A 25308-nucleotide genomic window follows, 5' to 3' on the forward strand; every position below is an offset into this window, starting at 1 on the left:
CAAAGGGCTTTAAACGATACCAGACTATGAATAAGGGTCTTATCTAGCGAAATGATCGGTCATTTAAAAAAAATTTAAAAAGTTTACGTTTTATAAGCACAAATGCTCGCTTGCTCTGTTCTGGGATGCGCGTTCGTGACGTCACGTAATACGCAATTACGTTAAAAAGGTCACGCTTGACATAGGTGGAAGTATGAGTCGGTGTTTACAACTTGAATGTGCAAATACTAACCCTGCGTCTCAATCAGCTCCCTAGTTCCCTAGGTCGTGTCTATCATATATATATCATGAAAGTGAATGTGGCTGATTCCCTGATCAGTGCCGTGACTACTGAACTAGGGAGCTGACTGAGACACACGGTAAGTCAAACGCCGTTTACAAAAAAGGTAAAACAACTAATGGTTCTTCCATCCTGTGTTGTCAGTGCCATCAGACTGTCATACCCTTCTCCATCAGAACAAAAACACCTCTAAAGGGGGTCGCACACCGGACGCGCACATTATATACGCGCGAGCTCAATTTTGACTCGACTCCTGATAGAAGAGCTGCACAATGGGAGTGTTTTACGTCAACAGGGAAACGTTACATATGCTTTAATATTTCGCACTGAGGTTAGTGTACATGGAAAATGGCTATGTTTATACATTTTTAGACTTTATTCAAGCTGTTAAAGTGTAAAACTAATGTATCTTGCAGCACAGGGTGAAGTCAGTATGTACATTAACGACGATTTGAGAGAAATATAATATACATTTAATGTAAAACAATGTACGTGACGCTCTGTGGCGCGGCAGGATTTTGAGTCGTAGCTGGGCACCGTGGACAGGCGCCGAATGTCGCCGCCGGTGTGTACATTCATAGAAAACAATGCGTTCGAATTTTAAAGACGTGGCGCGGTGCTGAGCTTCGCGTCCGGTGTGCGACGCTGTTACTTAGTAACGGTGGAAATCCATTTTGTCTGGTAATGCAGCGAGATGGAAACAGGGACTCACCGACTGATTCTAATGGCGGGATTGAAATGGTCCAGTCGTGGCAGCATTGAGATTCTTCCTCTGTTGGCAATGGTTGGCATTTGCCACATGTGCACCACCACGTCTNAGCTGAAAAAGAAAAAATACAATATCAAGTTTATGAATATATTATATTTTTTTTTACAAGCTCCTAATATATTACCATGGGTTAAAGTAGTGTTGTCACGGTACCAAAATTCCAGTAGTCGGTACCGATACCATGAATATTTTACGGTTCTCGGTACCAATTTCAGTACCACAGCAAAATCTGTTGGAACTATTTTACTATTTTTATGTAGTCTATTTTAAAAACATTAAATATGATTTGAAGCGTGTGTGTATGTTTGTGTGTATTTATAGGTGACCTCAATGAAATAAATTTTGAAATAAAAATAAAAAAATAAAATAAATTACTATTAAACAAATAAATACTCAAACATCCATTTTGTACTGTTGAAAAAAACGAGCATATGCTGGTAAAGTAGGTTTTGAAGCTGGTATGCTGGTTTGAGCTGGTCCTATGCTGGTCCTAAGATGGTCCGGTTTTTATTCCCACACAAAAGATGCGTCATATAGCCAAAGTCCCGTTATTAGAGGGATTATTTCAGAGGGATGTGGGACACGAGCAGGAAAGAGACCATTTCGCTTTAATAATATCTTCATGTTTTCTCCTGATGTTACAAGCAACTGACACTTATAAAAGGTCGTAAAAGGTCTGAAGAACAAATTTTATTCTCCGCAGGGGCAAGACATTCAGGCTATGTTTGATTTTGTGCAGTCAGAGAAAGCGAAAGTAAAAATCACCAACTTGTGTGAAACGCACTATACAAATAAACTTGATGGGCCTTATAAAGTCTAATAACGAGCACAAACTGTGTTAAATAGAAATTGACGTGCAAGCAAAAAGGTTTCTGTCCTACGGTGTTTTTTCTACTTTACCACAGTAAAGAATGTGAATAGCCTATAATAGGGCTAAATGCGAAGAAACTTTCTGAGCTTAAACTTTTTTCCAGGGGTGCACATGCGTATTTTCAAGTCACAATAGTCATTCAAGTCATTCTATAATCATTTAAATATTTTATCCCACCTTCATGTTGAGTTTCCCTGTCAGACATGGCAGTTTCTGGTTCTTGTACACTTAGATGACCTGAAAAACAAGATTCCAAAAATGTGTTTCCTGGCAATTATTCAGGGATGCTTTTTTATTATTAAAATATAAATGGTGGTGTAGCTTTCACTTTGTTGGGTGGTTGCCACAGCTTGAAATAAGTATTTATTGACAAGCTAAGTAAGTGACAAAAATGTCATGACAATGCTGTATTATCAAAGGATTCTCTGTCTTCTCTGATTGTGTTTGCCAACAAGAAAGAACCAGTAAACTTACACCTTTCTCCAAAATATTCTTTTCTTGGGGTAACTGAAACAAAATTAAAAACTCTTAAATTGAAAACTAAACACAGTTATGTAATGAGGTAGCTAAAAGATTTTAAACAATTAACTCACATTTAGGTGTGCTTAAAATGCGTGTCTTTGGTGGTGGTGGGGAGTCTTCATCATCACCTAGTTAACAATATCCAATGGTAGTGTTATAACATCTTATATTAGTAATGCCAGAACCATTTTACCAGTATTTTTGGAATGAAGGGCCTGTTCACACATGATCTCTTAAAGGTAATGGACTAGTTGCACGAGGCCGCCATTTTGGATTTTCGATCAGTGAGTGTACGCATATACACTTCCTGTTTTGCTTTATGCTGGTGCAGAGTGCCGGGGAAAGCCGAAAATGATCTCCTATAGTTGTTTATAGAATCTGTTATATCACTTAAAAACAACAAAGATATATAGTACAATCACATGAGCCAATGGCATTTAAATGCATGCATGCATGGGTTAGAATAGATTAACGGTGCTTTGAGTGTTTTGTGTGGATAAAGAGATCCGTGGATCTCTGCTGAGCCTGAACCGCATAATCAACAGGAGAAAGATTAAAAGTCAAAGATCGCGTATCTCTGTGTATCTCATTGAATTTCCACACAGAGGTAACGTTACACAATAATATAACAAGGATTTCTTTCATCTCTGATAGACCACCATCTTCTCTTTAATTAAAAAAATCTATTATATCTAGCCAAGTTTCATATTTAAGTTTCTTCCAGCACCAAATACAAGCGTCGCTAAGACCAGAAGGGCACCAGCGGAAGTAACCATGCACAGAGTTGCGTCGCCGCAGCTCACCGGTGCCATCTTGTGCACCTAGTTCATTTACCAGTAGAAACTGTATGTGTAAAAAGGACTAGTGGACTAGTATGTGTAAAAAGGACAGCATTGTTAGTCACTGAGTAAGACTGGCAGCAACCACTTTTTACACTTCCTCCTGAACCAAATCAACAAGCTTACAAAATTGCTTTGAGTTCTAAAAATAACCATTAATAAATTGTTTTTTTTTAATTTTATGTTTTTATTTTAATGTTAGGTGTTTTAGTGTGAAATCAACCTTACAAAAACTATTTCAATTCTCTTTTGTCAAATTTTCATAAAAGTATTTGCCACTATCCAGCTGTCTCCTATATCTAGCTGGAGGTCGTACTGGTCTCCGTGAAGGTTCCTCATCGCTCTCCAGGTTTGATGTCACTGTGGCCTGGTTGGCCTTCAGTCTGGCTTCCTCATAGCTATCTGGAAAGATAGCGAGATAGCAAGATCACCTTGGATACAAACATTCTTCCAAATATCTTTTTCTCCATATAGTGGACTTCACTGGGGTTCAACGGGTTGAAGGTCCAAATGTCAGTTTCAGTGCAGCTTCAAAGAGCTCTACATGATCAAGAGGAATAAGAGTCTTATCTAGAGAAACCATCGGAAGTACCGATCCAGTGTTTACAAAGTGAATGTCAAAGACTAAGACTAAGTCAAACGGCCTTTACAAAAAAGGAAAACTATGATTTCTGATGATTTTAAATTTGGAGGAGAAAATGAGATGGGGTTTTTTTTGCCCTACCGCTGTACTTCTGCATGTGTGACCTTTACAACATGATTATGTAATGTGTGTCGGATCGCAGAGTGCAAAACAAGCATTTGTGGTTAAAAAGTTTAAAGTTCGAAAATAACAGATTGTTTTGCTACGTAAGACTCTTATTCCTCGTCTGGGATCATGTAGAGCTCTTTGAAGCTGCACTGAAACTGACATTTGGACCTTCAACCCGTTGAAGCCCAGTGAAGTCCACTATATGGAGAAAAATTATAGAAATGTTTTTCTCAAACCATAATTTCTTTTCGACTGAAGAAAGACATAAACATCTTGGATGACATGGGGGAGACTAAATTATCAGGAAATTTTAATTCTGAAGTGAACTGATTTAAATACATGCTAAATACCTGCATACACCATAACCACTGCAACATGTTTTGACCAGAAGGTAGTATCTGGAGTGTCTCTTCTCTTTGCTTTGGCAGTAAAGTTTTTTCTTGGCCAGTAGCAATATATAGCCTGTTGAGAGCAGATCAACATGTCAAGCCTCCAAAATAGACAGTAGCTGAAAAAAAGTTAGTTTTAGTAAAGGTTGTTCTCAAAAACTGTTGGGGCACCACTGAATTCCATAATATGTTTTTTTCCTACTATGGAAGTCAATGGTCCCAAACAACTGTTTGGTTACAAACATTCTTTAAAATATATTCCTTTGTGTTTAGCAAAACAAAGAAATTTATACAAGTTTGGAACAAATGATGACAGAATTTTCATTTTTGTGTGAACTATTCCTTTAAGCTACTCGGATATACTACAAATTGAAAATACCTCTTTTGTTACTTCAAGCCAGTTGGAAGGCACTACATCAACTGTGTTGTCCTGGGGGAACTTAATCACTGCATATCTCTGAAAGAGAAACCATACTGAGGGTTTGGAGCAAAAGGGGCATGAGCGCAATTGAAGTGATCTGATTCTGCACTTCAAACCCCTTTGGCTCCAAACCCTCGATAACTCAGATACTGCACATAAACACACAAATATATACATAAGTATTTAGCTCAATGGCCCTAGTTCCTTATAGCATACTACCTATGTTCCACTCTTAACATTAACTTCGGTTAACATTCTGTTATACAGACAAGTCCTCGCATTCTGTCCCCTTGACAGTTTACAAACCATATTTCCGCAATTCATCATTTACCAATTAAGTAATTACAAAATCAAAACATTTTTGAAAAACATTATCATCATTTAAGATCCCTCATGCTTCATGACCTTCTTCTATGTTATATATAAATAGATAATTTGAAGAATACTCCTGACTGCTTTCAGCCACAAAATAAGGTGGGGAGAAGAGGAAAAAAAATACCATAAAATACTCCATTAAAGTGTACACTATCCCAAATCTTCTGAAGCCACATGACAGTTTTGCTTGAGCAACAGACCAAAAACAGTAAGAGAAAACCTAGTCCAATCAAAACCAAGATGTGATTTTGACACAATATGGAGGCATAGCATCCCCTAACACAAAGCAACCAGTCTCCACTTTGAGTCAGGTTGTTTTTTTCCACTACAAACCTAAACCATATCTTTGTTTGGTTATTATTAGCTAAACATACCAACCTTGCTATTGGTCTTAAATATCTCTCATGCACTAATATGGTGACCATGGTGAAAACTGCAAAACAACACTGCTTAAAGGGTTAATTCACCAAAAAATGAAATTTGTCAGTAATTACTCACCCTTGTGTCATTCCAACCCTGTCAGTTCTTTTTTCATCTTCACAACACAAATGAATATTTTTGATGAAATCCAAGTTTTTTTTAATCCTCCATAGAAAGCAATGTATTTACCATCATTCAAAGTCCAGAAAGGTATTAAAGACATCGTTAAAGTAGTCAGCAATTAAAAATGCCTTTCTGACCAATAGCCTTTGAGACAATTGTTTCATTCTGGTGTGCCTCACTTGGGCCTTATAAGCACCAATTAACCTGGAGTCACAAGGCTGCATGAATAGCGGCTCAGGGTTGTCATAAACACGACAAAGCACCATTCTATCCACTTTCCCTGTAGCATCTACCACAGAAACGACCTCACAACACTGTAAGTCACTGAGAACAAAGACATTGTTTGGTTTTTGTGTTTTCAACACAGCTGCAGGCTTGTTATTCAGTTCCTCTCTGTGCTTGTCAATTTCACCAAGACGTCTTATAATTTGTGACAGAGGGTTTCTACCTGAGCGTACTAGCCTCTTCAGCTGGTGCAGGTAATTTTCAAAGGGAAAAGCACTACACTCATCTAGCCCACCGTATGCATGTGCATCAGAAGCAAGGTGAACCATAGAGTGCACATTGTACACAAGGAACTCATCCCCATACAACTTTCTGCCTTCCTCTACAAAGTGAACCAACAGATCTGATGCAAAAGAGGTGTACTGTTTCACTAGTTGTGGGCACACTAGGATGGCCAAAGCCACAGTGAACAGCATAAAATGTTCATAGAGTTCATCAGAGAGAACACCTTTCAGCACAATTTTGCCTGTGTAAAGCGCAAACTGTCGCAGTTCAGTAGCTTTCCACCGGTCAATGTCTTCTAGGCCACGTGGCTTCCTTGCAAAAAGGTCTGGCATGAATGGTCTCAAACCAAGAAGCCTGGAACTGATCTCCCTTACTTGGCCAGAAGATAATCTGGTTCTAAGATTTCCACGCAACCACAAAACAATCAGTTTTCGCATCACTCCAAGACAGCACTGATGCATGTAATCTGCAGGAAATTGCTAAATCATGTCTAATGGGAGCATGCAAAATGGAGACACCCCAGATGATCGGTGGTGCTCCTCCTGAAGCTGCTCGCGGAAAGACACATCTGTTCTCAGAGTAAGATTAGTTGTCTCTGGGTATATAACCCGCCTGCCATCCCAGAAGCCTTTCTGTGTGCACTTATCACAACCAAAATAGCCTGAATATTGCTTTGTGCATTTAACAAGTGCCTTTGCAGGTGCATCACAACTGATACAGCGCAGATGAACTCGTAAAAGACCACTGTCAGTCTCTAACCCATCCAGCAAAATATCCCTGAGGTCATGCGCTACATCTGTCAAAAAAATCGAGATTTGTAGGCTTAGACGCACCAAAACAGAGAGCAAGAGGAAAGACAGTGGAAGGAGCCAAATTGATTTTGCACAAAACTGGCCACAGTGACTGATTGCTACTTTTGAATAGTGGTAAACCATCAATATTCAAAGAAATGTCCAGACAGTCTAACTGGGTGACAACATCGCTGGGGTAAATTTTTAAATACCCACACAGCTGTTCTTTACATCCAAAGTAGTAGTACTGCATCCCAGATTTTGTGTCTAAGGTCACATTTTCACATGTTCCAAGCAACGTCCTTGCGGTTTTTGGGAGCGCTGGGTGATGTTCACCAAGAATTTTAAGAAGGCCATCCACTGCATTATGTTTGACCTGAAATTCATTGGCCCACTGTGCAAGTCTAACTCCTAAAGATGGTGTGTCATCTAAGTCTGCATCATCAGAATTTGAATCATAATTTGCATGAGCCCCCTGCATTTCAACATCACTCTCAGATTCACTCTGTGTTCCCTCAATGGGCTGTGTTTGCTGAAGGGGCTCACTAAAGAGCTCCAGACTAGTAGAGCTCGTTTGTATCTCTATGTCCTCTACATGAGATTTCTCCTGATCTCTTTTCACTCTTTTCCAGAGTGTGTTGTATTTCTGCTTTGCAGACATGGCTAATAACTTCACTCACATAAAGAAACAAAGAAGTCATCAACATACCATTTCAGATTCCATCTTCAGTGTTCCTGTGGATGAGAATAAAGAGAAATTATTAACATGCAGTGCTCCTTTGAATGCTCTGTGTCAATGCCATTACACTCAATATCAAGATAATCTTATTTTTATAAATAAATCTTAGTCCTCTACCAATTATGTTAAATATATAAGTACCTCTCTCCTCTCTCTCAAATATAAGAACAAAGAAGGCAATTACAAACAATATGATGAATAGAACAACAACAAATTAAATTAAATGTTTGACAGTACAATAGATTTATTTATTGTAGACAAACATACTATAGGCCAGGGGTGCCCACACTTTTTTGCATGATGATCTACTTTTAAAATGATCAACTAAATGAGATCTACCAACCCCACCCCCAAAAAACAGTTTAATTTCAAATGCTTGTTGCTACTACTGCATGAATCTCTACATGGAATTCAGGAAAATAAAAATAAATGTTCATTGTTGATATTCAATTTGAACAATTTTCAATTTTAATACTAAAATACTTATAGCACAACAGATTAGATTAGCCAGGGCATTTACCTTATTCTGATGACTTGCACTGAATAGAATCGGACAGTTTTACATAATATTTGTCGACAAAACACAGCTGCCAATGTCTAAACTGGTGTCAATCAACACTGACGGAGCACGTGCGATGGTCGGCTGTTCAAGCAGTTCATTATTAAGTACAAGGAGGAGGATGCTTTTCCCGACTTCCTTAATTATCACTAACAAAGATCTATGTGCGAAAATACAGAACATGAAAGAGATCGTGGATGTGTTCATGAAAATCGTCTGCTCAATACGTGCACGCTCACTTCAGAGACGGCTGTTTGTTTCGTGCATATTTGGAGGAAGCCGACTTCGCGCTCTGTTCTCCGGCTAGTTGTCATGGCAACTGAATAAACAAAAATCTTGCCTGGTAAAAATGTATTAGTCAAATGCAAGTCAGACAGAAACTAAAAGGATAAAAAAGGGCATCGTTATATTTCTTTTTATTAAAATGGAACAAAAGCATTTATTATAATTGTGTGCGATCTACCAGCATTGTCTTTGCGATTGACTGGTATCGCGATCGACCGCACCATAGGCCTAGAGCACTTGCGCAGACTGCGCACTATTCAAAAACGGTGGTTTAAATCACTTGACAAACTAAAATATGTAAATGACATTTGTATATATTCGAAATAAAACATATACATTGTACAATTAATTTCAGCTTGCTTATTTTGCTCAAGATAACGATTTATTAAGTGCACATGCCATAAAAACAAGAAACTTCTAACCACAGCTCAAGAGCTGTTGTTCCAACCACACAAGTTTGCGATGCAGTTTGAACGCTGGTAAATGTATGGCATATAGTGCAAATGATTTTCATCTACAATATGCCATACATTTAGATTGGTATTCTGAGACAAGCATCGAAGTAATCAAAGATATTTAAAAGATCACCTGGACCTACCATCAACCAATCCACCGCAACCCTCATAAAATGGCGACAAGATATTTCTGAGATTTTTTTCGGTTTCATTGGGCGGAGCTTTTCCCGGACATGCGCGTAGAGTGGATTTTTTATATAAATAAATATAATTTAGTGGCGCGAATTTATGCTTAAACTGGTGTCGTAACACTTTATAATTTTTGTGCAGTTGTCGTTTTGAACAGTTGTCCCATGATGATAAGCAGCAACTCAACTATTGATTTCAGTTCTTTTATTAATTGATCAAATTGAATGCAATTTAACTGAAATAAACCTGTTAATCTGCTAATGGTGTTTTCTTAAATTCTTGTTTTGTAAATATTAGCCAAATAAATACCACATGCTATTTCTAAATAAGTAATTTTGGATTAAACAAATTTGTATTTGTAGCTCATTTGTGATTAAGAACAGCATGTATCAGTGATCAGCAGGTGCACAGTGTGGTCAAAGAAAAATGACAGAGTAACATAGGTTGCAAAATGTTTATTAGGCTACTATGGCTGTGGGTGTTATTTCAGTCAATGCCAGAAAGACATTTTAAAACATAAGGTAGGAAGATATAACAAAAAAAAAAAAAAAAAAATGAAATCGAACTTTGTTCATATAGTTAAGAATATTCTTTATCTGCTCTGCTATTGGAAATCAGTGAAGCTGTAATCATTAAGGTGTTATAACAGGGTATATGCAGGAATCCTGAAGTTAATATCAATACCTTTTTAAGACTTTTTGAAGACCTTCTCAAAATATTTTAAGACCTCATCGCACTTCAAGTTCTGATCAGCAACAAACCTTTAACTATTAAATTGTACTATGTTATGTAAATAATTATTAGAAATTCAACTATTTGTTGTTCAGATTTACGAAAGCATAACAACAATAAGAACATACCAGACAGTATTTTTCACTGCAGTATTGAGACACCAGATAACCTCCGTGTGCATTGTCGATGTGCCGCCCATAGCCACCCTGATGTCGGCCGATGATGGGGCAGAGGTCGCTGTCGTAGCTGTTTTGACAAGTTCAGCTGTCGTGTTAGGTATTGGTGTCGCTGTTGGAGCACAGAAACTGGCGATGGACAGCTGCGACTGCTATCTGCGGCCAACGGCGGCCTTGTGGCTAGCACCGTACATGTGGGACTTGACAGCGTTGATCTTCTTTTTACAATATGTACAGTAAGCCTCACGGTTGTTTTCAGCTACAGGCTTCAGCCATTGTTTAAATTCATCCTTCTCCAACCAGGAGTCCGCAAATTTACATTTCCCCATTTCGGAGTCTGTTTCACGACGTGTGGAGGGCGACACATCAGACATCACCTAACCGCGCATTTCGCAAAATACGTGACGTCACCCGTAGACGGCGCGCGCACCCTGAGCCAATCTCTGACCGAGCATGCCGTTGTTTTTTAATAGTTATTATGGGGATGAAAATAAATATATTCATGAATACTTTTTGGAGTCAAACTCTTTTGACAAAGCTTGAACAAAATTTAATACCTCATAAAATCGTGATTAAGACTTTTTAATACCTTTTAAGGGCCTTAATTTTCCCAAAATGGATTCATCAACTTTTAATACTTTTTAAGATCCCGCGGACACCCTGTATAAGATTTTTGGTTTCACTGTGCGCTTTGCAATTTTTATTTGTAAAAATGTTTAAATGTTCCACATTTTTTGGAAACATGAAAAAAATGCATTACTTCTTTGTATGTTAAATATTAATTATATATTTAATAAATATGTAGAATATAATGTTAGGAATTTATCTCAAGAATGTATTTTTCTTGAGGCCGAGTTATGTCAAAAAGTCTTAATTATTTGTGGTATTAACAAAACATAGTTTTTATTTTAATAGTTTCTATGATCCTGGTCATTTTTTTTTATCAACAACTCAAATATGCATTTTTTTTTTTAAAAGCATGGCCATGTTACTAATTAAACTCTTACCTCAAAATGCAGTAAGGAATGTTCATGAAACAGTATTCTGAAACAGAGAAAAAAGAATGTCATAAAACTCAACAATGCCACTCTCACAACATAACTTAAACTTTTATTCCAAATAATGAAAACATTTTTCAACTGTAAACATCTCACAGTCAACCTGCACTAAAGTGAAATGTAGTCTCTCTGCTGTTCCTTATTCCGTTATTACCTTTTCTAAAAATATTGCGTCTATAAATGTCAAAATAATTTTAATTCAATCGTAATATTAATAATAAAAATATATGCTACTGTAAATGTCGTCAAAGTAGTAATCAATACGATATGATTCACACTGTGCGCGTTATTATTTTGCTGTATTCTAGGTCTATATCCTACTTAAACCCATTCAAAATGATTGACAGCGCTGATTGGTGCTAAATGAACCACGTGACTGCACGGCGCGAAATCAAGGGTTTTCGCGGCTCTCTCTCAAATAGTACCAAATAGACAAAAACACCCGTTATATTCAATTAATCTGTCTGCATCGCATAAATGAATTTCTTACATACATCATATCTGCACTTTGTTGTTTATGACAGAGAATTATGTCAGTGAGCGCGCAATCTGTTCTCACCGGGTTTCTTCACTGATGACTAATCAACTGCCTTCGATTGGATATTGCGCAGCCTGCAACAATAAAGCATAGACATTTCAAAATAAGATTCCCGGTGCATTTCGTGTATGAGTAAAAGTCACTCAATGTGTCCAATTACCACTCCGGTTATTATTTGGTTACACAAACTTATTTAATCTAATTTAAATTTAAATTATATTTAATTTAATTTAAAGTAAACTATTGTAGCTTCTGTCTGGGATGCCCCATCACAGGAAGGAATTGGAAATACTAAGGATATATGTTATTGACGCATATTAAAAATAAAAAGATTTTACTATCAATATTATATTTAACAAACACTAAAACCATGAAACCATTACTTGAAATAAATAAAGGTTATCTGACATAAAATAAAACTTGCATTTTTCTTATTTTTAATTGAAATTAACCAGTTATTTAGTTTAATTAACCTGATGTACTGAACTGAAATAAAAATTAATAAAAACAACAAAAAGTTATAAAAATGGCAAAAACTATAAAATTATAATGAAAGCAGAAAATGTAAAAAAATTAAATTGAATTCAAAATATTAATGAAAACTATAATACTGCTAGTATGGCAAAATCTGTTTATTAAAGTGTGTGTGTATACATAAGAAGAAATAGTTAAGGAAAGACACATTTGCTAATTTTTCATTGCATCCCTCAAGTTTCTCTCAACATTATGAGAACGTTCATCAAGTACAAATAACGTCCTAAAGATGTTGCAAGAATGTTGTTCCCAGAACGTTTTATGATAACATTATGACAACATTCAGAAAGTACTAATAACATTATAAGGACGTTCTGAGAATGTTGTTCTAATAACGTTTTCTCTCAACATTATGAGAACGTTCATCAAGTACAAATAACGTCCTAAAGATGTTGCAAGAACGTTGTTCCCAGAACGTTTTATGGTAACATTATGACAACATTCAGAAAGTACTAATAACATTGTAAGGACGTTCCGAGAACGTTGTTCTAAGAACGTTTTCTCTAATAGTTAAAAGAACGTTAATAACATTATAAGGACGTTCTAAAAACATTATTTTAATAACGTTTTGTACTAACATTCACACAACTTTTAAAGAACGTTAGTGAATGTTCTGGGAACGTTCCTTGTTAGCTGGGTCTACAGAAGACAGTCGTGTCATTATTCAGCTGTTCAGTTCATGTTTTGTTCTCTTCTGATAGTTTCAGTGCCGTCACATCAAATAATATTTCTGAATATTAAGTGTCTTTTAAAGTCCAAGTAATGAAGACAAAACTAGGACAGGAATCTGAGAGACCAAAACTTCTACATAAGAGTCCAAAACAGACAAATATAAGATGCAGCACATTTCAGATGATAGAAAATGTGACTTAAATTCCAGAAAATATGTTAAAGTTTAATGTAAATATGTGGAATATAACAGGAGTCTGTTAAACTGACACCTCTCTCTTAAATGTGTTGCTGTTCCTTGCATGATTTATTGATGAACATGTTTTTATGTTTGCATTTTGTTTCTAATCAGAGATGATCAGACTGGAGACCAGGATTCTCCTCAAGCAGTAGATGATGAACTCCAGAGAGTCAAAGACCAGCTCAAAACCAGCATGAAGAACAAGTATGAGAGATTATTTGAGGGACTGAACCTCCAGGAGAATGAAACCCTCCTGAACAGGATCTACACACAGCTCTACATCATAGAGGGAGAGAGTGAAGGAGTGAATGAAGAACATGAGGTTTTCCAGATGGAGAAAACAGCCAGAACACAACACTCACAAGATACTCCAATCTACTGCAATGACATCTTTAAAGCCTCAGCTGAACCAGGATGTGAGGAGAAACACCAGATCAAGACTGTTCTTACTAAAGGCATCGCTGGAATCGGAAAAACCGTCTCTGTGCAGAAGTTCATTCTGGACTGGGCTGAGGGAAAAACCAATCAGGATGTAGATTTCATGTTTGTGCTTCCATTTCGAGAGCTGAACTTGATCCGAGATCATCAGTACAGTCTTCACAGACTTCTGCTGGACTTTCATCCTGAACTTCAAGATCTGGACTCAAAGATTTATGAGGAGAGTAAAGTTGTGTTCATCTTTGATGGTCTGGATGAAAGCAGAATCACACTGATGTTTTCAAACGCTCAGAAAGTTTCTGATGTGACCGAGTCTTCATCAGTTTCTGATGTGACTGAGACTTCATCAGTGGGTGTGTTGATGTCAGAGAAAGTTTCTGAAGTGACAGAGACTTCATCAGTGGGTGTGTTGATGTCAAATCTCATGACAGGAGAGCTGCTTCCCTCTGCTCTCATCTGGATCACCTCCAGACCAGCAGCATCCAATCAGATCCCCTCCAAATACATCAACCGTCTGACAGAGATTCAGGGATTCAATGACCCTCAGAAGGAGGAATATTTCAGGAAGAGAATCAGTGATGAGCATCAAGCCAGCAGAATCATCTCACACATCAGAAGAGCAAGAAGCCTCCACATCATGTGCCACATACCCGTCTTCTGCTGGATCTCATCCACTGTGCTTCAGAAGCTCCTGAAAGAAGATCTGAGTGCAGAAATCCCTCAAACTCTGACTGAAATGTACATCCACTTCCTGCTGATTCAGATCAACATGAGGAATCAGAAGTATGAAGAGAGAGATCCAGAGAAACTGCTGCAGTCCAACAGAGAAGTGATTGTGAAACTTGCTGAAGTGGCTTTCAATCAGCTGATGAAGGGCAATGTGATGTTCTATGAGGAGGACCTGAGAGAGAGCGGCATAGACGTCACTGACGCCTCAGTGTATTCTGGGATTTGCACTGAGATCTTTAAGGAGGAATCTGTGATTCATCAGAGGAAAGTCTACAGCTTCATTCATCTGAGCTTTCAGGAGTTTCTCGCTGCTTTCTATGTGTTTTACTACCATGTGATCAAGAACAAGAAACCACTGGATGAACTCAGAGTTTACAGATCTTATAAAGACTCTCTGTATTCTCTACTAACATCAGCAGTAAATAAAGCCCTCAGGAGTGAGAATGGACAACTGGATCTGTTCCTGCGGTTCCTGCTGGGCGTCTCACTGGAGTCCAATCAGAGAGTCTTACAGGATCTACTGACACACACAGAGAACAGCTCAGAGAGCATCAGAGAAATCACACAGTATATTAAAAAGATGATCAAAGATGAATATAGAGTTCTCTCCACTGAAACGTCCATCAATCTGTTCCTCTGTCTGCTGGAAGTCAAAGATCAGTCTCTGTCCAGAGAGATTCAGGAGTTTGTGAAATCAGACAAACACTCAAAGAAGAAACTCTCTCCGTCTCACTGCTCAACAATCTACTACATGATTCAGATGTCAGAGGAGCCGCTGGATGAGCTGAACCCCATGAAATACAACACATCAGATGAGGGGAGAAGAAGACTGATACCAGCTGTGATCAACTGCAGAAAAGCTCTGTGAGTGTTTAATCATTGACTAAAGTATCATATTTAATAATGAATCTGACACCTTTAAAATAAATGTTCCTAAATGAGAGATTTTCTCCTCAATAACAGGATCTTAAAGGGTCACGACACGCCTCTTTAATACAGTAGATAGTCACTAAAATGCCTGTTACCGCCGCGGGTAAACACAACCCAGTCACGTGTGAAACTCGTTGGTGAAATCACCACCAGGTGGCGCAAAGGGACGGTCGACACCATTGATCAGTAAAGCTGGAATTGAGACATTTTCACTTGTGAATGAAGATAAAATGACATAAATTACTGCTAATATTAATAGCAATAATCATATATCATTATGACATTTAATCTTCAGTAATTATTCATCATAAATGCTTAATGTTCAGCTATTTGACGGCTGTTACAGTGAACTATTACAGTGACGGCTGTGCTTGAAGTGTGCTTACTTTTTACTGTACAGCACTAGCCAGTGTTTTACATTATTATATATTTAAAGAGGCATGATTATGCCATAAAATAAATGAAACGATAGAGAAGGTGGATTACTGTGAATGGGAATATTATGAGTGATAAAGATCTAGTTTTCTAAAACATTTACTCTGACAGCATTGAGACCACATTAAATGTAAAAATAAAAGATTTACCTTACATTTCAACAGGTCACACATGTACATGAAATAGTCACACATAAAAATATCTGCCAATGAGGGAAGAAAAATAATCTTAATTTAAAGGGACAACAAGATTATTTTTCTTGCCTGTTGGATTTTAGATGTTAAAATCCAAAGTTCGTCAGAATTGTAGAGACTTGTAGGTGGTGTGTCTGATTAAAACACTGGAAAAGTTCTAATCCTTACAGTCTTTAATTTATTTAGTTCAGGATGCTTGAGTCTTGACTTCTTTGGATGACCCAAAGCACAAAGATACAGGGAGCAAATTCACATGACAGATGTTCATAAGACAGGATTAACAGGATGGATAGGATGATCAGGATGGATAGAATGAACAGGATGTATAGGATGAACAGGATGGTCCTTAGTCACTAAAACCATACAAAGAGATAATCAGACTCAAACAAACAATTCATAAATAAACATTAACAATACATATTCAATCCAAGATGATTATTAAACCCAATCCAAGTAATTCAAGTAAACAAATTCAAACCATACAATTGTCAAAAACAAACTTACTTAACGCATCCTAAAGAACTCAAAGGACATAGTTGGGTGTCCATTCAAACACCCCCTCCTCACCAATGCAAAATAATAATAATAATAATACATTTTATTTGTAATGCGCTTTTCTTAAACCCAAAGCGCTACAGTAATAAAATAAAACAAAACAACACAACAAAAGCAATACAATTCATTAGAGAAAGACAGTCTTAAATAAGTGTGTCTTAATCAACTTTTTAAAATGACCCAACGTTGGTGCATTTCTGATGGGTAGAGGAAGCACATTCCATAACTTAGGGGCTTTGTATGAAAAGGCTCTTTCCCCCATGGTCTTTAGCTTACGTGAAGGCTGGTAAAGTGAAAGAGAGTTAGAAGAGCGAAGAGAGCGTGATGGAGTATAAGGACTGATGAGATCGCAAAGATACTCAGGTGCAGTCCCATGAAGTGCCTTGTATGTTAAAATAAGAATTTTAAAGTCAATTCTCGCATTTATGGGAAGCCAGTGTAATTGTGAAAGAACCGGTGTAATGTGTTCACGAGGAGAAGTACGAGTAAGCACACGAGCGGCAGAATTTTGTATATACTGAAGCCTGCTCAACGATTTAGCTGGAAGGCCAGAGAACAAGGCATTACAGTAATCTAACCTAGTTGTTATGAAGGCATGTATAAGCCTTTCTGTGTCTGCAAAAGAGAGAAAAGGTCTAAGTCGAGCTATGTTTCTCAGGTGGAAAAATGCAGTTTTAGAGATGTGTTTTATGTGTGCTTCAAATGTTAAGTGTGGATCAAAAATGACACCAAGATTCCGCACCTGTGAAGTGGGGATTACCGTGCTGGAATCAACAATCAAACTGATCTGCTCGGCCTTACGAGTAGCTGCCACTGTACCAATCTGCATCAGTTCAGTTTTGGAGCCATTCAGCTTCAGGAAGTTATTCTGCATCCAGATACCGATCTCAGCTAAACAACCACGCAAAGCTATTAATGAGCAGTGGACATCAGGACTCGTGGTGATGTAAATCTGCGTATCATCAGCATAGCAGTGATAGCCAAGACCATGTTTCCTGATGATCTGCCCAAGCGGAAGCATATAAATGTTAAATAATATTGGACCCAGTACTGAACCCTGAGGAACTCCCTGTCGAACAGGCACGGTGTCAGATTTGTAGTTACCCAAGCCAACGAACTGGGTACGATTTGTTAAATAAGACCGGAACCAGTTGAGGACAGCTCCAGAAAGACCCAACCAGTTTTCAAGCCTGTCAAGGAGAAGAGAGTGACATATAGTGTCAAAAGCAGCACTAAGGTCTAGTAAGACCAAAATACTGCAAGCACCGGAATCTGCTGCGATAAGAAGATCATTTACGACTCTAATTAAAGCGGTTTCAGTACTGTGCCCTCTTCTGAACCCAGATTGAAAAGGTTCAAAGAGACTGTTCAGTGCTAGGTGATTATTTAACTGAATAGCCACAACACGCTCAAGAACTTTAGCCAAGAATGGGAGGTTAGAAATCGGCCTGTAATTGGATAAATCAGAAACATCACAGCCAGTCTTCTTAGGGACTGGTGTAATGGCAGCTATTTTTAGTTCTGGAGGAACAATTCCAGAAGTCAATGACAAGTTCACAATTGAAGTCATAAAAGGGCAGATTGATGCAAGGCAGTTCGTAATAACCGAGCAGGGAACCGGATCTAAAATACTGGTAGTAGGGTTCATGGACTTCACTGTACTTATAATAAAATCATCTCCAACCGTTTCAAAGTTAGAGAAGGTAGTGGTTGGAAAATTTGAAGGCTGGATATCGACTAGTTCAAGAGGAGTGATGGTATTTACAGAGCTATATAAACCCTCAATCTTACCAGTGAAATAATGAAGAAACTTGTTACATTGGTCAACAGAGGAATGAACAACAGCCTTAGTTGGTTTGAGAAGACTGTCAACAGTCTTAAACAATGATTTAGAATTTGTTGCAGCATTACCGATGATGCTTGAATAATAGTTCTTACGTGCAGTGTTCAAAGCAGAATGGTAAGCAGACTGTTGTTCAGTGTAAAGCAGCCTGTGTACCATCAGGCCAGATTTTTTGTACTGCCGTTCTAATTGCCTACCGGCAGCTTTCATTAGACGTAATTCTGGGGTAAACCATGGACAGGGTTTCCCAAAAGTAACAACCCGTTCTCGCACAGGTGCGAACTCATCCAGAAGTGAGGATAGCATGGAATTATAGTGCTCAACGGAGTTAGTTGTGGGAAGCCCAGAAACAGAAGTCGAAAAAAGAGTGAAGTCCATGTGCTTGATGTTACGAAATTTGATAGTTCGCTCAGTAATGGATCGTGAAGACATAACATTTATCTCAAAAGTAATAAGTCTATGGTCACTTATATTCATGTCAATACTATCCAAAGATTGGATACCAACACCAGCAGAACATACCACATCCAATATATGGCCCAGCCTATGGGTCGGAAAAGTAACATGCTGTTTAAAGTCAAAACCATCCAATATATCCAAAAAGGTAGCAGTTTTGACACAGTTTGGATTATCAATATGGAAATTGACATCACCAGTCAAGACCATAGATGGACAGAGTGGACTAAGTAGTGTCAGCAGCTCAGTAAACTCAGAAAAAAATAAAGGATTAGGTTTTGGTGGACGATAAATGAGCAGCACAAGAACAGGTGAAGCACCATTAACTTTAAAAACCAGGCATTCAAATGATGAAACAGTAGGTGCATCGATAACATCAACTGATATATTTGATACAAATATTGCAGCTAAGCCACCACCCTTACCAGAAGCTCAAGGCACATCAATGTATTTATATCCAGAAGGGGCACACAAATTCAAATTAAGATAGTCATTATCTTTATGCCAAGTTTCACTGAGACAAAGAATGTCAATTTTCCTGTCAAGGATAGTGTCAGTGATAAGTGCTGTTTTATTGTTTATTGACCTCGTGTTGAAATGAGCAAGTCTCATAGTGCTACAGCACACATTCGCAGCGGGTTTTTGAGAGAGAACCTCGGGATAGCGTAGGTTACCATGGCCGGTTCCACGGCAACCAGAAGTACGACGCAACGAGCGCCTGCGGTTCGACCAAAGTGCAGGGACTCCAGCACCGGCAGTAGAGCGACTCTGACGAGAGCCTCTATGATTATAACAAGGCCGGCGGAGGAGCTGCATGGAACGCACTGTTTGTATGATGCTGATATTTGGACGGCCATGGTGTCTCAGTGATAAGAGTTCAGAGAGAGAGTACCTCAGCATGGTGAAGTCCAGAAGTTCAGTCCACTGCTTAACGCTGGTTCCTGATAAAATCAAGACGGCAGTAATCCAGATGATCATATGAAGTCGCATGATGACATCCGAGAGTTGTTAAGCAGCCATTGCATACGGAGAACTTGACGCAACTCCAGGGACCCGTTTGATCTCACACGGAGACAGCAGTAACAGGCAGAAACAGTGCAGGTGGGTTGCAGCAGACAGACCAGGAGGAAACACTTTAAAACACTGGCTCAGACAGTGTAGATATGTAGAAGTCACAATTTAAAAAAAAAAAAAAAAAAAAAAAGTAGTTTAAGATGATTCAGAAGAGTTTAAAATTAATTAAAATAATAAACAAACTAAATGAGGAGAAGCGGCAGCCAAACGTGCGCCAGCGTCCTCTCCGAAACCGGAAACAAAAGAACAAAGGCAGGAAATGAGGTCTATTTATAGACCTTGACCAGGGAATTATGGGTAATGTAGTACACCAAATATGGTAATGTAAGTTGCTGGGATTTGTGAGAAATGTAGTACAAAAAAATAAAAGGAAAAAAAAAAGGAAACAAATAGGTCAATTTAGAATATTGCCCTTTGGCAATTTTTACTTTTTTCTTTTCAGAAAATAAGACTTTATGTCACTTTTCTCCTGAAGTAAATTTATCTTGATTTAAGAATGTTTAGATATTTTTGCACAAAACATGTTCAAAACATGAATTTCTCCACCCTCATTGTGACCGTCTGTCAGAAACGCTCGGTTTATGATAAATGACGTCTGTTTTGATCGGCTGATGTCATTGCAACTCTCTCCTCGTCTCCTCATTGCTCACCGCTGCTGTTCTGCTTCCAGAAGTAATCAGGAGGAAGTAGAAAAGAGTCATTTTGGCAGTTTGCTTCCATCAAATACTCTTTTTGAGTGACAAGCAACTTTGTAATGATGGTAAACCCAGGAATAAGCACTAGTTGGCCACTCATTCTAGAGAACTCTAAACTGTGATGTAAATCTCACTGAGTTTTAGAAATAACTCTGTAAAAAGAACAAAGAAAAGCCCACATGTCCCAACTCTTTATTGTGTTCATCAAAATTAATACAAACACAACAACAGCTAGTTCACTGGAGTGATTATACAAACAAAACAGCAAATAATTTACATTAGAATTGCAGGTTATCAGAATTATTAATGTTTTTGTCATGGTCTAGTAGGGCTGCATGATTATGACAAAAATCATAATCGTTGATTATTCCTCTGAAATTGTAATTGCGATTATTAATTACAATGATCACAATTTACACTAAATGATGTTTTGAATAGCTTTATGCCATTATTTGAAGCGACTGCATGCCATATTGTTATATCAAAACAAACAAGCTGAAAACACTCTTTCTGAAAAACTTCTATTGCACTTCTATAGCATTAAACCTTGCATGCCAAATATACATTGGTTTAGTTGCTTTAAATAAATAAAAATATAAATATGCATGGTATTATGTTATACTAAAACTAAAATTAAACACTGGAAAAAAAAACTTTAAGTTAACTTATGTTATCTAACTTAAGTTTTCTTGTGCACACAGAATAATGTAAGTGGACATCGCAATTACAGATTCAACGTCTTGTATGTGTCCAAAAATAAGAAGTTTCACCAGAAAATGTCATCTGAAGAAGTAACATGTCACCCACTTTTGTTCTGACAAACTGAAAAAAAGTTTTACAATAAATCACGCTGTCAATGGTGCAAATCATTATACTTTGTACTGGAACTGTTAATGTTAAAAACATCAACTTTGCGTGACTGTGTATGTAGTTCGTATTATCGTTATTCATAACTATGGATTAAGCGAGAACGTGTGCTACTGTAACCTTATTACCCAGTGAACAATTGAAATGTCTTAACCTGTCCAGCAGAAAAATAGCCATCTCCCTTTGGTCACGCCACCTTTCAAAAGCCCTGCCGACATTTATTCGCTTTTTGCACAAGCCCGGTCGCTTTCTTTTTTACTGGCTCTCCGCAGTCTGAAGTCTTTTACTTTTTACCACAGTTGTCAGTGATGATTGTCGTTTTGAACTTTCTGGATTACAAGCCACCATCCCAAGTTTAAATCCATTCCAGCTGCTGTAAGAAGAGGCTACAAATGATGCGCTACAGGAGTATCCACCGCACACGCCATATAGCCTACTAGCCAGGACTCCTTTCTGTTTACTGACGTGACGTAATGACGCAAAGACAAACGTCAGCAAACTCGTATTTTCCATGAATTCATACCAGTATCAATCAGATCATAAAACATTATTACAAGCTTACCGTTGTGAATCAAGCTAAGGTAAGGAGATAGTTTTGAACAGTGATTGGTTATGGCTTTGCTCAAAAATTCATTTTGGAATATTTTTAACCAAAAAAAGTTACGGACAGCAGCTTTAAGCAGCTCTCAGAGAGTTTCATTCCCAACATGCAGTAGGGGTTGACTGACTTCAGATTTTTTTAAAAGTCGACATTTATGTGATTAAAGTCAAGTCGATGTCAACTAGTCGATGATGATGTCATTAATAAACAAATGAGCTATTAGAAATGTACAATAATAAATGCACAAAATGTAATCAAATAGAGCCTGTGTTTAATATGATAGTTTAATCCTTACATCTACTGCAATACAGTATGTTGTTAGTCTGAAGAGTATTTAGTCCATCTCTACCCGCCCCTTACAATCCCACATTAAAACTATATAAAGACAGCCAGATGTGTACTAATAATGATGTGCCATACTCCATGTTCACAACAGTTCTTTTGTCTTTAGGTCATTATATTTCTCACAGATTTCTGCTCTTTCTAAATCAGACAGATAAAGTAGCACAGTAAAGATTACATTTATATGAACACATTAGTTAATTCTACATTCATCCGATCAATATTGAGAATCCAGATGGTATAATCAATCATGTCTTGTGGAGCGCTCTTGAAGATTGCATTTATTTGTCATTAACTGTTTGATATGGAGCATAAATGTGGACTTCACAGATTTCTGATCCTGTTGTGCCCTTTATAGGCCATGACCAGCGACTAGTCGGCGTCATGTTTAAAGCGTCATGGCAGAGTATTAAAGTCGATTAGTCGTGCAACCCCTAACAAGTTACTGTGTTAAGCAAGTTACTGTGCCTGTGAACACCATTGACTCAAACTAATACAACTGAACCACCAAATAGTGGGAAAATAAAAATACTTATCAAATTAACAATTTGGCAATAACGATTTAATCCAGTAAATAATGGTAAATAAGTAAATGCACAGCTGTCTGGAGAGTCTCTCAAAACTTTTATATTTTATACCCTCAGAAAACTTTACTACATTTTTCAAAATTTCTAATATTCTGAAGAAACAGTCAGGAGCTCATCTGATTTCAGATATTAATCTGAATGATAAAGTGATCAGATTATCGCACTCTCAGGAGCTCATTGTATTGTGATTCAGTGTTCAGATCATGGCATCCTACGTTCCTGAGGCCAGAAAACTGGAAACCCACTGTACATGTCTTATTGTTTTATTTATTTATTTTAATATTTCATCTCTTCCAGATTTTCTGGCTGTAATCTCACTCCTCAGTGTTGTGACAGTTTGTCTTCAGCTCTACAATCCTCAAACTCTGTCCTGAGAGAGCTGGATCTGAGTAACAATGACCTACAGGACTCTGGTGTCAGCTTCATTTCTGATGGTCTGAAGAGTCCAAACTGTCAGCTGCAGATCCTGAGGTATTTAAGAACATATAATGGATAAACTACAGTCAGACGGTCACAATGTTAATGTGTGTCTGTAGATGATTTGACTGTTGATGTGTTTCTTCTGCTCTCTTTCAGACTTGCTGGCTGTAATCTCACTGCTCAGCGTTGTGAAATTGTGTCTTCAGCTCTACAATCCTCAAACTTTGTCCTGAGAGAGCTGGATCTGAGTAACAATGACCTACAGGACTCTGGTGTCAGCTTCATTTCTGATGGACTGAAGAGTCCAAACTGTCAGCTGCAGATCCTGAGGTATTTAAGAACATATAATGGATAAAGTACAGTCAGACGGTTACAATGTTCATGTGTGTCTGTAGATGATTTGACTGTTGATGTGTTTCTTCTGCTCTCTTTCAGACTTGCTCTCTGTAATCTCACTGCTTGGTGTTGTGACAGTTTGTCTTCAGCTCTACAATCCTCAAACTCTGTCCTGAGAGAGCTGGATCTGAATAACAGTGACCTACAGGACTCTGGTGTCAACTTCATTTCTGATGGACTGAAGAGTCCAAACTGTCAGCTGCAGATCCTGAGGTATTTAAGAACATATTAGAAATATTTTACAGTCAGATGGCCATAATGTTCATGTGTGTCTGTAGATGATCTGTGTGTGTGTGTGTGTGTGTGTGTGTGTGTGTGTGTGTGTGTGTGTGTGTGTGTGTGTGTGTGTCAGCAAATTGGGCAAAATTGAGCAAATTGGGAGTAGCAGTATCCAAATCATGTGCACTAGAAGAGACATATCCTAAAGGTTTAGAATTCTATATTTCTTCAACTTTGCCAAATACAGTTGTTGGAACCTCTTCCGTTACAACTTCCTAAAGTAGCTCGAAGTGCAGCCTTGATAGATTGGATTTCCCTCACCCACATTCCTCCAAAATGTGGAGCATAAGGGGTAGGGCTGGGAGAAAAAAAATGGATGCATCGTGATTCTCTCTTCAACGATTCTGGATCAATTCTGAGAATTTCAGAATCGATTCTGAGCTTATTTTTAACCGCAGTTGCGAGATGACGCTGCGTGTGCGTATACGGTGCAGAGCAGAATGAGCGTTTTCAACTCATTCTTATGGATGTTGAACTTCACTCTCACGAGCCTGAAGATGCTCAGCTTCCATAGGAATGAACTGAATACGCTTGCTCCGCGCCTGTGGACACACAATGCCAGCTTGTTTCCATTTCCTCCCATACACACACCACTCGAACCTTCTATAAAATAATCTTTCATACAGTTCGGAAAGGATGGGGAAAAAACTCCACCTCCTTTCAAAATCCTTTCTTTGGGTCTGTTGCAAGAGGAGAAGTTGAATCTGAGTCTTGTCAAGAGAAGAGTGAGCTCATTACATGATTCATATTGCTGAACATTTAAAGTCAAAGGGTTCTCTTCAGCATTAGTGATGCCACAGAACAAAGGCTTTCTTAGCTCTGCAGCATCAATTGAGTTCTCAATCCTGTCAGGGAATCTTGGCCACTGATCTTGGTCAGAATAAAGGAAAGAAGGGCCTTGACACCAATGGTTAAGCTTGGCTAGATCAGTAAGGCTCTTGCCTCTGGTGATGTCATCAGCTGGATTGCTGTTCGTGTCAACATAGCGCCATTATTCATGAGTAAAGTGCTCTAGGACTGGAGTCTCCAAACTTAGTCCTGGAGGGCCACTGTCCTGCAGAGTTTAGCTCCAACCCCAAACTCTGCAGGACAGTGGCCCTCCAGGACTGAGTTTGGAGACCCCTGTTCTAGGATTTCAGTAATGCGATTAGCAACAATTACTGTAGCGACATGTATCAGAATTAGGGATGTCGTCGATTAATCGACGATTGAGTATTTGTTGATAATACAT

General features: G+C 38.1%; 2 protein-coding genes across 18 annotated transcripts in view; one reads left to right on the forward strand and one right to left on the reverse strand.

Moving 5' to 3' along the window:
* The window catches only part of LOC125263253 (NACHT, LRR and PYD domains-containing protein 3-like), a 43508-nt gene that overhangs the window by 6133 nt on the left and 12067 nt on the right, over positions 1–25308 (forward strand). For 4 of the 8 annotated variants that reach the window (XR_007183738.1, XM_048182237.1, XM_048182244.1 and 1 more), the window contains exons 3-6: positions 13348–15267; positions 23280–23453; positions 23559–23732; positions 23838–24011. Coding sequence is in view for 7 of the 8 variants with exons in the window: in XM_048182237.1 (XP_048038194.1) it covers positions 13348–15267; positions 23280–23453; positions 23559–23732; positions 23838–24011 (2442 nt within the window). In the remaining variant the exon portion in view is untranslated. The remainder of the gene's footprint in view (positions 1–13347; positions 15268–23279; positions 23454–23558; positions 23733–23837; positions 24012–25308) is intronic. The other 4 variants (XM_048182239.1, XM_048182240.1, XM_048182242.1 and 1 more) reach the window with 4 other exon arrangements.
* On the reverse strand, positions 1875–19984 carry LOC125263254. Of its 10 annotated transcripts, XM_048182246.1 has the most exons (10): positions 19709–19984; positions 11814–11866; positions 11204–11240; positions 7771–7796; positions 4801–4878; positions 4383–4494; positions 3558–3683; positions 2514–2570; positions 2395–2427; positions 1879–2157 (listed from the first exon to the last, which is right to left on the reverse strand). In XM_048182246.1, the coding sequence occupies exons 4-10, from the start codon at positions 7783–7785 to the stop codon at positions 2060–2062; spliced, it is 519 nt and encodes a 172-aa protein (XP_048038203.1). In that variant the 5' UTR covers positions 7786–7796; positions 11204–11240; positions 11814–11866; positions 19709–19984; the 3' UTR covers positions 1879–2059. The 10 variants fall into 10 exon arrangements, 5 of the variants coding, with proteins under 5 accessions (XP_048038202.1, XP_048038206.1, XP_048038203.1 ...); XM_048182249.1 differs by lacking the exons at positions 11204–11240; positions 11814–11866; positions 19709–19984 and adding an exon at positions 8321–9219 and having other exon boundaries at positions 1878–2157; XM_048182247.1 differs by lacking the exons at positions 11204–11240; positions 11814–11866; positions 19709–19984 and adding an exon at positions 10149–10867.

The sequence above is a fragment of the Megalobrama amblycephala genome, linkage group LG2, assembly GCF_018812025.1.
Source record: "Megalobrama amblycephala isolate DHTTF-2021 linkage group LG2, ASM1881202v1, whole genome shotgun sequence".
NCBI classification, from domain to species: Eukaryota; Metazoa; Chordata; class Actinopteri; order Cypriniformes; family Xenocyprididae; genus Megalobrama; species Megalobrama amblycephala.

What these genes read in the sequence shown, in the direction of transcription:
- LOC125263254 (XM_048182245.1), bottom strand. Translation starts at nt 5,019, where the DNA reads ATGTATATATTTGTGTGTTTATGTGCAGTATCTGAGTTATCGAGGGTT. An exon ending in CATTTTAAGCACACCTAAAT is followed by an intron (nt 2,428 to 2,513) that starts GTGAGTTAATTG and finishes ATTTTGTTTCAG; the next exon opens with TTACCCCAAGAAAAGAATAT. An exon ending in AGAATATTTTGGAGAAAGGT is followed by an intron (nt 2,158 to 2,394) that starts GTAAGTTTACTG and finishes CTTGTTTTTCAG; the next exon opens with GTCATCTAAGTGTACAAGAA.